At 64.0% G+C, this 12,377-nt stretch overlaps 1 protein-coding gene across 1 annotated transcript in view; it reads left to right on the plus strand.

The window, feature by feature from the left end:
* PLEC (plectin) overlaps positions 1–8,548 on the plus strand; it is a 107,640-nt gene extending 99,092 nt beyond the window's left edge. The window contains 16 exon segments of the mRNA XM_087960099.1: positions 85–213; positions 617–787; positions 871–1,026; positions 1,285–1,476; positions 1,959–2,086; positions 2,769–2,928; positions 3,487–3,615; positions 3,736–3,879; positions 4,039–4,227; positions 4,637–4,754; positions 5,204–5,373; positions 5,717–5,879; positions 6,055–6,209; positions 7,364–7,481; positions 7,576–7,754; positions 8,157–8,548. Of these exon segments, the coding sequence (XP_087816225.1) occupies positions 85–213; positions 617–787; positions 871–1,026; positions 1,285–1,476; positions 1,959–2,086; positions 2,769–2,928; positions 3,487–3,615; positions 3,736–3,879; positions 4,039–4,227; positions 4,637–4,754; positions 5,204–5,373; positions 5,717–5,879; positions 6,055–6,209; positions 7,364–7,481; positions 7,576–7,754; positions 8,157–8,411 (2,556 nt within the window). The 3' untranslated portion in view covers positions 8,412–8,548.
* Positions 8,549–12,377: the final 3,829 nt, after the last annotated feature.

A 12,377-nucleotide genomic window follows, 5' to 3' on the forward strand; every position in this document is an offset into this window, starting at 1 on the left:
GGGTGGGGGGTCTTCTGCAGCCGGGGTTTTTGTCCTCCACACCCTTTTCACTCTGCCCGCTGTCTCCGCCTGGTGCTCCCAAAGGTGCGGGAGGTTTCCCTGGAGGTAGCTGGGCTGGTGCAGTGGTTGGACCAGGTGGAGTTGCAGCTCTTCTCTTCCAAGCCCACCCGGGACCCCTCTGAAGCCACCAGGGACAAGCTGGCCGCACTCTTGGTGAGTTCCTCCCCAAGCAGCTCACTGCATGCCAGGGACACAGCGATAAGAGGCACCGCAATGCATGATGGGAGCCGTCCGGGGCCTCCACCACCACCCAAAAGGGTTGGAAAGCCCAGGGCGAGGGCTTGGGGGGCTCCTGGGTCGAGATGTCCCTCCGTGTGGGGCTGCCTCTGGGGCAGATGCAGGATCCCTGCCATGGAAGGCCTCTAGGCCGGGGCCAGGGGCTGGGGGGCTTTGATCCCAGGCCTGTGGGAGGAAGCTTCTCCCCTGGGCTAAAGCGGAACAAGCAAGCAGGCTGCACGGTGGGCAGGATCTGATCTCCTGCCGGTTCCCAAACGCTGCTCTTCCGCCTGGGCCGTGGCTGGGGAACCTCACCTGGGTGGGTCTGGTGGTTGGGCAGGAACTGTGCGAAGAGATGGAATCCAAGGGGCAAACGTACCAGCGAGTCCAAGAGAAGCTCCGGCCCCTGCTGGCCTCCTGCCACCCAAACGGGGCTTCTACGGCCGAGCGCAGCCTGAGGGCCTTGGAGCAGAAGTGGGCCAGCCTCACCAGCTGCCTGCAAGGGCAGAAGGTGGGTGGGCAGGAGGGGGGCTGCGGAGGGCGGGCCTCTCCTCCTGCATGGGGTCAGCCCACGGTGCTCTGTCCTTCTCCTAGGAGCAGCTCCTCCAAAGCCCGAATACGGCCGCCAGGTGCCATGCCACCCTCCAGAAGCTCCTTAAGTGGGTCAAGCAGACCGAGGAGGCCTTGGCAGCCCTGCCTCCTCCCAGCTACACCCTGGACACAGTCAGCAAACAGAGGTGGCAGCAGCAGGTCAGCCACAGGCGGCTGGCAAAGGAAGGGGAGCCCCCTGGGTGGCGTGGGTGCCCTTGGCATCATTTGGGAAGAAAGCTCTGCCTGCCATTCCCACTTGGCCCAGGGCAGACTGGCCGGGTCGCAAGGGTGGCTGAGCCCTCTTTGTGGGGCCCCGTCAAGTGCCCCTCTCCGGTCTTCCGCTGAGAGGCTGGGTGGCATGGGCCCTGGGAGGAGGAGAGCTGGTCCTGGCATCCTCTGCCTGGTTTGTCCCTGCAGGCTTTGGCACAGGAGGTGGAAGCCCAGAGCAAGAAGCTGGCAGGGTTGGCGGTGGGGGCTGCCTGCCTGACCCAGGACAACGGAGGTCCTCGCAGCCTGGTGGGCAGTGCCAAGGAGCGGCTGGCCAAGGTCCCGCAGCAAGTGACCGAGAGGGGGGAGGTGCTGGAAGAGGCCCACCAGCAGGCCAAGCAGGTATCTCTCTCTCTCACACACACACACACCCAAGGGCAATGGGAGATGGGGCAGGGCAGGCGTGCCCAGGGAGGTTTAGTGCAGTGCTGCTCTGGCCTTACACTTCCGAGAGTCCTGGCAGCTGCTCCTCAAATGGATGGATGGGGCGGAATCAGCCTGCCCAGCCCCCGCGGGTGCCCCCCTGTGAAGCCAGAGGACCTCAAGGCCCTTCTGGGACAGCACAAGGTGAGCCGGGGGGGAACCCACTGCGTCATGCCCACTGCGTCTGTGGAAGCTTCTCCCTTCTCCTGCACTATATCCTGAGTCCGGGGGTGTTGCTCTGTCCCGGGATGTCAGCAGCTGAATTTGGAGGACCCCCTTGGAACTCCCCATCAAGGAGACAGCTTCCCTCGCAGATGGGTGAGGGGGGAGGAAAAGCCGTTTCTCCAACTGTCCCTGCAGGGATTCCAGAGGCGCCTGCGGGCCAAGCGTCCCATCTTTGAGGCCGCCCTGCAGCAGGGGGTCTCCTACGCGGCAGGGCCCTCCTCCCTGCTGACGGCCAGGAGCTGGACGCGATGCAGAGGGAGCTGAAGGAGCGCTGGGGGGCCCTGTGGAGTTGGGCGGCTGAGAGGTAGGGGACAGAGAGGGCCCTGGGGGGGCTGCTTGCCTGTCCTCTGCAGGCTCTGGGCCCCGCCGGGTCTGCACTGACTGCCCAAGCCGCTCTTGCCCTCCAGGGAAGCCAGATCTGGCCTTGCGGGTGTGTGTGTGTGTGTGTGTGTGAAGGAGGTTCTCGGGGTTGGAGCCCCACTTCCTTGTGGCCTCACTGCAGTGCTACTGAGAGGAGGATGCCAAGTGCAGCCGGGAGGTGCCCACCATTGGCCCGGCCGCTTGGGGCAGAGGGAAGAGGGTTGGCTGAGGAGCCAGGGTGGGCCTGGGCCTCTCTGGAGTGATGCTGGGAGACTGAGTGACCTGCTCCCTGGGGCCGGTGGTCCATCCCCGATGCCTCCCACCCTCACCCAATCTTGCAAGCAAGGACCAGGGAGGGTAATTGATGGGGTCACTCATGGGACCATCTGGGCTTCAAGTGTCTCTGGACCCACATCCACGCCCCGTGGAACAGTTGCTCAGAAGGGCCCGGACTTCCCGCTCCCGCCTGGATTCGGCTGCTGCTGAATTGGGCGCAGGCCGGCAGGCGCTCGCCCTGAGTGGCGGCTGCTGCAAGGAGCTTCCACTCGGGGTGGGCCTGGCACTTCACCCTAGAGAAGGGGGCACAGAGGCCTCGTCAACCCCTCACTGCTGCCAACCCTTTTCAGGCAACAGAAGCTGGAGGAGCTCCTGCTGTCCTCTGGCTGCTTCAGCGATGCCCTTCAGAGCCTCCTGGACTGGCTCTGTTGGGTCGAGCCCCAGCTGGCCGAGGAGACCCCTGTGGCTGGGGACAGAGACCTGGTGGGCACGCTGATGGAGCAGCACAAGGTGGGGGAGAGCGCCACTGCCTGAGCCAGGAGGCGGGGCCAGGAGGAGCTGTTGGCAACGCCACTGGTGGAGGGTCCGGGTGAGGTGGGCTTGGCGTGCCCACAGAAGCCCCTGGTGGAGAGGAAGGGGCGGGACGGCTGCACTGCCTGGGTGCCCAGCAGTGAGGCCTCCTCTCGGCCCCAGCAGGCCTTCCAGGCAGAGCTGGGCCAGCGGGCGGTGTCTGTCAGGACGCTGAGGTGCTCTGCACAGGAGTTGGCACAAGGTGGGAGCAGCGTGGACACCCGGTGGCTGCAGACCCAGATGGAGGAGCTAGAAGAGCGCTGGGAACTCATCGGCCGGCTCTCCGTCTCCCAGCAGAACCGGCTGGAGGGGGCCCTGAGGCAGGCATGTGGACAGGCCAGAGGGCAGCGGTGGGAGGAGGACAGGACCTGCGCTGGGACACGGGACGGGCAGGAGGCTCGCCTGGGTCCCCTCCTGAAGTTTCTGGGTGCCAAGAGGACCCACATTCTGCCCCCCAGAATGGCAGCCCCGTGATGCAGGCGTCCTTCTCTCCTGCAGGCAGAGGAGTTCCACCGCCTGCTGTGCACCTTCCTGAGCCGCCTGTCTGGCCTGGAGAAGTCGGTCCTGGATGGGGCACCCCTGGAGGAGGAGGAGGAGGCCCTGGCCGAGGGCCAGAGCCAGCTCGAGGTCAGGGGGTGGGTGGGGAGACCCTGGTGCTCTCCTCTCGCAGACTCTCATGCCAGAGCCTTCCGTGGAGTGGGGGGCTGGCCCCACGGGGGTGCTGATGGCTTTGCCCACTGCCAACAGGAGCTGCAGCAGAGGGTGCAATGCCAGCAGCTGGAGCTGGACTGCATCAGCTCTCTGGGCGAGGAGATCCTGAGCGCCTGCCACCCTGATGCAGTGGGCACCGTCCACTCCTGGGTCGACCTTGCCAAGAGCCGCTTCCAGCAGGTGAGCAGAGGGGAGGGTGTGTGTGGACACTCTGGGCTTTGTGTGGGCGGCCTCCAGTGGGGCCACTGGGTCAGTGGGGTGGGGAGGAAGGGCTTCTCTTCCCTCACCATCTGTGCCCCTCTCCTCCCCAACGTTGCCCTCTTCCTCCTCCTCCCACAGCTCTGCAGCCGGGTCCAGCGGCAGGAGCAGCGGCTGCAGGCCCAGGCGGCCTCCCTGGCTGTGGACGGGAAGGTGCTGGAGAGGCTCAGCGACTGGATCACAGCTGCCGAAGAGGCCTTGAGCCTGCGGGATCAGGAGCCCCTCCCGGAGGATGCCAGGCAGCTGGAGGAGCTCCATTGTCAGCACATGGTAAGATGACCAGGCTGCCCCCTTTCCCTTCGTGCCAGCCCCAGCCAGTCGTAGCCTCCAGTGGGAGCTGGGGCTCCAGCCCCCTGCCTCTCCTGCCTCTTAGCAGGGGGTTGGCTGAGGCGTGAGTGACCCCTGCTTGTCCCTGGCCCTCTGACCCTCTGCAGCGGCCACCCCCTTCGCTCCTTGCTGGGCAGTGCCCTGTGCCACGCAGTCGAGGGAGCCCCTGGCGACCAGATTGCTGCAGCCCTGGTGGCGCATTTCAGCCAAGGTGGAAGGCCCTGGGAGTGTGCCCCAGGGCCTGTGGGTGCCTGCATGGGGGGTGGCCTTGAACAGGGGTCTTGGCCCTGCAGCAACGGCCGCTGGTTGCCGAGCTCTGAGTGGCTGAAGGGGACCCCCTCCCCCCCCCCAGGTCTTCATGCAGGAGTTGAGCCGCAAACAGGCCGAGGTGGAGAAGGCGGCCAAGAACGGCAGGCAGGAAAGGGCGGCACCACTGGGGGCGACGGCTTCTTCCTGCCAGTGGTCTTCTGGTCAGTGCCACCAATCCCTGGTTCACCCGCAGCCCTTGCTCTGAGCTGGAAGTGGGGCATTCAGGGCGACTGGCCACAGCGTCATCCTGAGCCACTTTGCAAGTCCCACCTGGAGGCTCAGGAAAAGAGGGGGGGGGCTGGAGGCTTCCTGTTGACACCTCGTTATTTGGGCAATTAAGCTGCCAAAACCCTCCAAAAACCTCCTCGGCCTAAGAGGGTGAAGACTTTAGAGTTTTATCAAATGGTAGAATTAAAGATAAACCGAATACAACCCAAAAGGTGGGGCCAGGCCAGCCCTGTGCTCACAGCTCCCCTTACATCTGCAGCCCTCCCCGGTCGGGATGCCCTAATCAGGCCCCTGGGGGGCAATGCTCTGGTTCCTCACGTGTGGCAGCCAGCTGTTGAATAGCGCCAGGTTTTAGGTGGGACCCTCCCTCGCCCCCTTGCAGGATGGCATGGCACCAGCAGAGCTTTGTCCCAGCCCCCCCTCGTGCCCCTGGAAGACCTGGAGCCCCAGAACCCACTCCTAGCCCAACTGGTGCACCGCTGGCAGTGCCTCTGGCTGGCAGCTCAGGACCGGCAGCATCGGCTCCAGCGTTCCCAGCAACGCCATCAGGAGGTGAGGAGGGCCAAGTGCAGGGGGCGAAGAGCGGCCCTGGAGTGGTGGGGCAGCTGCAGGGAGGGACAGTCCCCGTGTGCGTCCCCTGGCAGCCCTGAGAGGCCAGGGTGCCACCATCGCAGATGCCTGGCAGGAGGCCTGGGCTGCCTTTGGCTACCTCCAGTGGGACAGTGCCAGTCCCCTCCTGGGACAGCTCCCTCTGCTCTCTGCCTGCCAGGAGGATGAGGAGCAAGGGAGGGCGTGGGCTTCTTGCCTTGCTTGTGGCCTTTCCTCGGGTGCCCTCGTGGGGTCCTGGCGCCTGGCCCCCGAGGCTGCGGGTGTGCCCTCTCTGTTTCACCCACAGCTGGAGGAAAGGGCCAGCTTCGACTTTGCTGCCTGGCGCAAGCGGTACCTGCAGTGGATCGGGCGCAGGAAGTCCCGGGTCCTGGACATCTTTCACAGCATTGACCGGGGCCAAGATGGGCGCCTCACCCAGCAGGAGTTTATTGGGCGTGTCCTGGCCTCCAGTGAGTGCTGCTCCGGGGCTGCCTTCCTGCAGGGTGCCACAGATGTGAGCTGGGACAGGCCAAGAGGCTCAGGTTTCCTGCCCGAGCCCCTTGCAAGGGCCACCCCCTGCCTCTGCCTCTGCTGGGGATGCAGGGTGGTGGGGTGGTCTCCTCCACTCCTTTCTTTCCTCTCCAGAATTCCCCACCAGCCTGCCGGAGATGAAAGCAGTGGCCAAAATCTTTGACGTGAACAGGGATGGTTTCGTTGATTATTATGAATTTATCCGCGCTCTGCACCCCAGCCGGGACGTCCTGCAAAGGGCAGCCAATGTGGATCACATCCAAGAGGAGGTAGGGGAACCAGGGTGCCCCCAACACACACACGCACACACACACACACTTGTGCAGTTTGACCCCCAAGCTGCCGGTTCAGAGTCTCCCCAGTTCTGTCCCAAGGAGGCTGCAGTCACAGATCTCTGCACGGGAACTGGAGCTCTTCAGCCCCCCTGGGGGAGTCTGGGGCCAACCCCTTTGGAGAGGCAGCTGAGCGCCAGGGGAGAAGCAGGAGGGAAGGGGGGGTGCCCAGGAACGAGGACTAATGGCGGGAGGGATGCAGGGAGGTCCCAGGTGGAAAGGGCCTCTGGGCCTGGGGTTTCCATCGCCCAAGGGGGTGCAGCCATAAAGCCAGAGCTCACGCTTCTTCACGAGGGCACTTCTGGCACGGCTGTGGCTGGGGAACCTTCAGACGGTCGCCTTTTGCTACTTCCTGCTGGCCTCCTGGCTGGATTCTCTCATTGGAGGCCAGCAGTTCAGTGGCCACCAGGTGCCCCACTGGGAGGCTCTTGAGGGCCGCTCAGCAGCAGCAGCAGCAGCAGCAGCAGCAGCAGCAGCACCTGCTCAGCACTGGCTGAATTCCAGCGGTTGCTGAGGGAGAGCAGGCAAGGCCTCCAGGCTTGTGGCAATTGAATTTCCCTGGAGCGGAAAGAGAGGCTGGCAGCCTGGGCTGGAGTCTAGGCCCCAGCCAACGCATGCATGTGTAGGAGAAATTGGGGGCGCTCCTTCCCCCGGCCTCTCTTTTGTGACCCAGGTGAAGCGACAAGTGGCCGAGTGCAACTGTGTGAAGTGTTTCCAAGTGGAGCAAATTGGCGCCACCCGTTACAGAGTGAGCCTGTGGCCCCCGCCCCCTATCCCCTCTGCACCCGGTGTCTCTTGGCCCTTCCTGCTTAGCCAGGGACCTACTTCGGCTTCCAGGACCAGAGTGCTCTACGCTGGCAGGGGAGCCCGGGTGGCCAAGGGGCAGAAGAGGGCCTGGCCTACCCTGCCCGGGCCTCTCCCGGCGCTCATTTCTCACACCAGCTCTGCCCTCGGGGCCCATGAGTGGGGCAGCCATGCCACGGGGCTCTGCCTCTGCCTTGAGGATGGTGGGACTGAGAGGGAGCCTTCTCCCCATACGGGAACCCCAAGAATGGCCTCTGTCAAATGCCCCCCTCCTGCTGCTTGTCCAGTTTGGGGAGTGCCAGCAGCTGCGCGTGGTCCGAATTCTGCGAAGTACCCTGATGGTGCGAGTCGGAGGTGGCTGGACGGCTCTGGATGAGTTCCTGGTGAAGAACGACCCCTGCAGAGGTGAGAGGCCGGGCAGGGGCCAGAACCCCAGAGGCAGGCCAAGCAGGGGGGGTACCCGACTGCCTCCCCACCTCGGTGGCCTTCTCTCCTGCAGTCAAGGGAAGGACCAACCTGAAGATCAATGAAAGATACCTCTCCCCGGGGCCTCTGGGGCGGAAGGGGACAGGCAGCCAATCTGCCCCCGCCTCCAAGATGCTCTCCCCCAGCTGCTCCACCTCCAGCCTCTGCCTGTACAGCAGCGCCTCTGCGCCCAGCAGCCCCGTCCCGAGGAAGGTGAGCCGGTTGGGGGAAGAGCAGGTGGGCAGAGTCCTGGTTCAGCACATGGGCCCCAAGCGGCTCTGGCCACCCTGCATCTGGCCTCTCCTTCCAGGCTGTGTTGCGCCGGACACACTCAGGGGATCGGTGCCTCCCCTCCTGCCATCCTGCTGGGGCGGCTGGGGTGGCCTTTGCCGCTGGAGCAGCTGGGCCTGGCGCTGAGCCCCCAGGTGAGAGAGAGGGTGGGACCGGGCTCTGTGGCCAGAGGGGCTGCAGGCATCCCAGCGGAGAGGCAGGCCAGCCCTTGCACCGTCTGTGGCACTGGCAGCCTGGCAGCCTGCTCGGGCGGGCTGCTCGACCATGGTTGCCCCCTGAAGGCCTGGGCCTGTTTTGTGGGATGTTCTCTCTGCTTCTGCCAAGGTCACCCCAGAAGAGAAGCTGTTCCCAGGGATGTCCCTGCACCCTGACCGCTGGAGCACCCCGCGAGCAGCAGCGGAGAGACCCTGGGAGGCTAAGCAGGCTGCCCCACCTTTTCCCCATGAGCATCCCGCTCCCTGCCCCCCACAGCCACCCTCCGCAGCCCTCCCTAGCAACGCGGCTGAGCTTCTCTTGGAGCAGGACCACCCTTCAGGGGGGCACCTTTGGTGCTCCCACCAGCCAGCGGCTCAGGTGTAGCTCTGGTGCACCTGGGACAGTTTTTGGAATGAGTGGCCTCTTGCCCTGGCTGAGCACCCTCCCTCTGCAGGCAGCAGCCAGGGAGAATCCTGGGCCTGACGCAGCACCAGGACCAATAAAGACCAGGCTGCCTACAACCCTCACTGCCTCTGTGTGTGTGCATGTGTGCAGGGAGCCCAGGGACGCTGCTGCGTTAACAGAGGCAGCCAGCGGCCACACTCGGCTGCCCTCCTCAGACTGCTCAGGGGGGCCTCCTGGGCTCAGCCTTCTCTGCGGCTGGCTGGGGTGGTCACTGTTTCCGCTCCCCCAATGAATTCCTCCAGGTGACGTAGGGAGGGCATGGGGTGTGCAGCAAACGGGCTTCAGGCCACTGGAAGCGGAAATTCAGGCAGGGAAATGGGAGGGGGAAGCGTGGAGGGAAGCCAGGGAGCTCCTGGCAGAAGATGGGCCGGCCCTCAGCCCCGCCTTTCTCAGGAAGCCCAAGGGGGGCTCACTCCCAGGGGAGATGGGGGAGCCTCTGGCCAAGGGGAGCCCCTCCCTTCTAAAGGAGTCCGGCTGGGGAACCTCTGGGCAGAGGTGTGGGAGGGGGCCCAGGAGAGCGGTGCTGGGAGGGAGAAACCCTTTCAGCCCCTTCCTCCATGCTCTGGACAGGGGGGGGGGGGGGGGAGGCAGCGGCAGAGAACTGGCTGGAAGACCGCTCGGCCGTTGAGGGCCCTGGAAACTTAGGGGTGAGCCAAGAGGAGGTCCAGCCTGCAGGGCAAAACCCAAAATGCTGGGTGGGCAGGAGAGCCAGGAGGTTGGCTGTCAAGCCAGTGTAGCCCCCCCTCCCCCCGCATCAGAGCGGTCCATTGGGAGAGGGGGCTGCCCGCCTGGCCTGGAGAGAGGACAGCAGCCGCCCCAGGGCGATGGGCAGGGCAGGAGAAGGCGCCTCATCAGCTCCTGGGCTCCCTGGAGGTGGGCACTGCCTTGGCAGGGACGTCCTGGTGTCCAGAGCCTCGAGGGCATTCCTCGGAGTCCGTGTCGATGTGTCACTGCCCTTTCTGAGTCCGGGGCCAGAACTTGGCCGGGGGTGTGTGTGTGGAGTCTGACCAGGTGGATTGGAGGGTCCAGTCCCTCCCTGTGAGCGGCAGGCTTTGCTGCTGCAGGAGGGAACGGAGCCCAGGATTGTCTTCGCCTGTTCAGCAGCTGCTGCTGCGTCCCATGGCCGGCGGGACGAGGCACTTGGCCGGGAGGGCTGGAAGGCCGATCCCAGGCAAGGCGTTGGAAGCAGAGGCCCTTGCAAGCCCAGCCTTTGGGCCTCTTGGCAAGGCAGGGCGGGGGGGTCAAATGGGTATGTTGGACTTCAGGAAAGGTTTAAATCGCTTTCAGTTCCACTGTAAACACCACAGCTGCCCGGCTCAAGGCAGAATGGATTTCAGTCAGCAGGCTTTGGGGGCGGGGGGGCGGGGTTGCAGAAAGGGGTCTTGCTTGGAAAGGATCTTATGGGCTGCAGGCTCCCCATCCTCGTTTGCTTGCTAAAGGGAGGTCGGGAGCCTGGAGGAGCAACGGCCGACATGTTTGGAGCCCGGCCTTTGGTGGCAGAACCTCAGCTGGTTTCGTCTGAGTTTGTCGGTCTCTAGGTTGCCATGGAGAAGGCGGCTGCAACCACCCTCCAAGGGCTAAGCAGGGGGTCAGCGCTTGGATGGGACACTGCCAGGAATCCGCAGAGCCCAGGCCAGACTGGGCCACCCCCTGACCGGGGCAGTGCAGGGCCACTTCAGAGGAAAAACTCCCCCACCCCAAAAGACAGAGGGCCCCTGGGCAGAGGTCTTGCAGTTCAACCTCACCTCAGTTTACATGCATTGCATCCCCTTTTCTGCTTATCTTGCTGGGAGCAAAGGGAGGGGCTGATTCAGGGAGGGGCTGGCTTTCCATTGCTCAGACTTTGCAATATATGCCCCAGCTGGCGTCTTTCCCTGGGAAGCGCAGAGGGCAGCAGTTGGAGGAGTTCCTAACTCTGGCATGGCCTGGCGCCTCTGCCAGCACTTTGTCATGTGCCATTCATCTGCCGTCACTTGGGGCCTCCAGCTTCTTCTCCTGGGCACCCTAAATGGGGCTCAGTTGATGCCCGATAACCTCCACTGATTGAGGGGCCTCTTTTATTGGCCAAGAACATCACCCGGACAGATCCTGGCAGGGAGATTTTGTAATTTTCAATCACAAACCCTCGGCTTCCCCTCGTCCACCCAGAGCTATCCACTCATTGTCCCCAAGACCTGGTCGAGTTGCTGCTGCTGCTGGGTGGGGTGGGCTGGGGTTGAGCACTCCACTGGTGCTGCCGCAGAGCTCCTCTGCCTTCTGGCCTCTTGGGGCCCCAGCTGACCCCTCCCCCCTTTGCTGGCCCTTCCTTCGTGCTGCTCCTCTGGGCTTTGCCAAGGCTTTTCCCGCAAACTCCATTCACGTGGTGGGGGCAGCCTTGCCAAGGCGGACTCTTCTCTTCCAGGGTGCTGACTGTGCAGGATGGAGGGGGGCGACTGGCACCCTAGAAGAGGGAGAAGCGACTCGGGATGCCCAGCTTGCAGCGGTCTGCTCTGGCCCCAATCCTCTTCCTCAGCTCCTCTGCACGCCCAGCCCCCTTCCAGACTGCCCCCCTGGGCTTCCTGCAGCTGTCCTGAAGGGTCAACCGAGCCCAGCTCTTCCCGACAGCTGGAAAGGCCCACGGAAGGATCGAGCCCAGAGGAGTGGTAGCAGGAGGCTGAAGCAGCCGAGCCGTTGGCCAACTTCCACGCTTGCAGGCAGCGCACCCATGGTCTGGCCTCTGTCCCAAGAGAGCCTGCTCTGGGCTGGCTGCCAGCTACCTGGGAGGGGGGAGGGGTCCCTGGGGCCAAAGACGGCAGCGGAGGTGTCTGGGAGGAGGGCGGGCGCCTGCAGCAGGTGGAGGGCCTGGGGCAGTGTGAGGGCAGGTGGGGCAGTGGGTGCCTTTGCCCGCTGCTGCAAGCGGACTTCCGAAGGGTTAGAGCTCTGGAAGGGTTGGGCTTTGGGGCCTGGGCAGAGAGCCGAAGGGGCTCCTGCGTGGCCTGGCCTGCTTCAGAGCCCCTCCCACCTCAGCCTGGAGACGCCTGAGCTTTAAATAAGCCCCGCTTTGGGGAGTTGGTCTGTCCAGGGGGGAAAGGGGCCAAAACTCCTCATAGCCCTCCAGCCATTGGAAGCAGGAGGCTGGCCAGTACACACCCCGCACACCCCCCTGTCCCCTGTGCCAGGAATGGGAGCAGGCCTTTGGCTGGGGCAGTTAGCCTGGAACCTTCCTCCGCAGCCCCCCTCCCACTGCTCCCCTCTCAAGCTGATGCTGCCGCTGACCCCATTGCATCAGAAGGGGGGGGCGGGTGTGTGTGAACTCTTGATCTGCAGCCCATGGCTCAAAGTTGGGATGCAGAGGAGCCCAGCCTCCCCACTTCTCCTGCCTGGACGGCCAAAGGGAAGGGTTTCCCAGGACTTTGGAGGTCATCTAGCCCAACTCGTGCCCAGTTTAGGAGTGTCCGACAGCCTCTCTTCAGGCACCTCCAGCAAACTTGTCAGCATTAAAACATTCTGGGTGACACCTGGAGTCTATTTCCTCTCTGCTTAAACCTGTCGGTTCTTGTCTTGTCTCCTGGGACAATCCCGCCCACCTCCTCTGTGCCACTCTGCAGGGCCTAGGAGTCTCGATCAGGGCCCCCTGCCTGTGTTCTCCTTTCCTCCAGGTTACCCAACCCATCATCCCCAGCCGTTCCTCACAGTCTTTATTGGGCGGGGGGGGGGCTGTAAGCTCCTGAGTTGTGCTGCCCAGAATAGAGAATGGAGCGCAGTGATGACTTGACTTCTGTGGGTGCCGCCAGCAGGGATCACCCTGCTGGATCAGGTGACGCATCAAGACAGCCCCGTTTCATTATTACCAGTTTCCCTCTGCCCTTCAGTGCAGAAGTCCTCACTTCCCGACAGCCTTGTTTA

Source organism: Notechis scutatus, chromosome 3 (assembly GCF_049901735.1).
Source record: "Notechis scutatus isolate UNSWTSFEM ecotype Mainland chromosome 3, rNotScu1.2, whole genome shotgun sequence".
NCBI lineage: Eukaryota > Metazoa > Chordata > Lepidosauria > Squamata > Elapidae > Notechis > Notechis scutatus.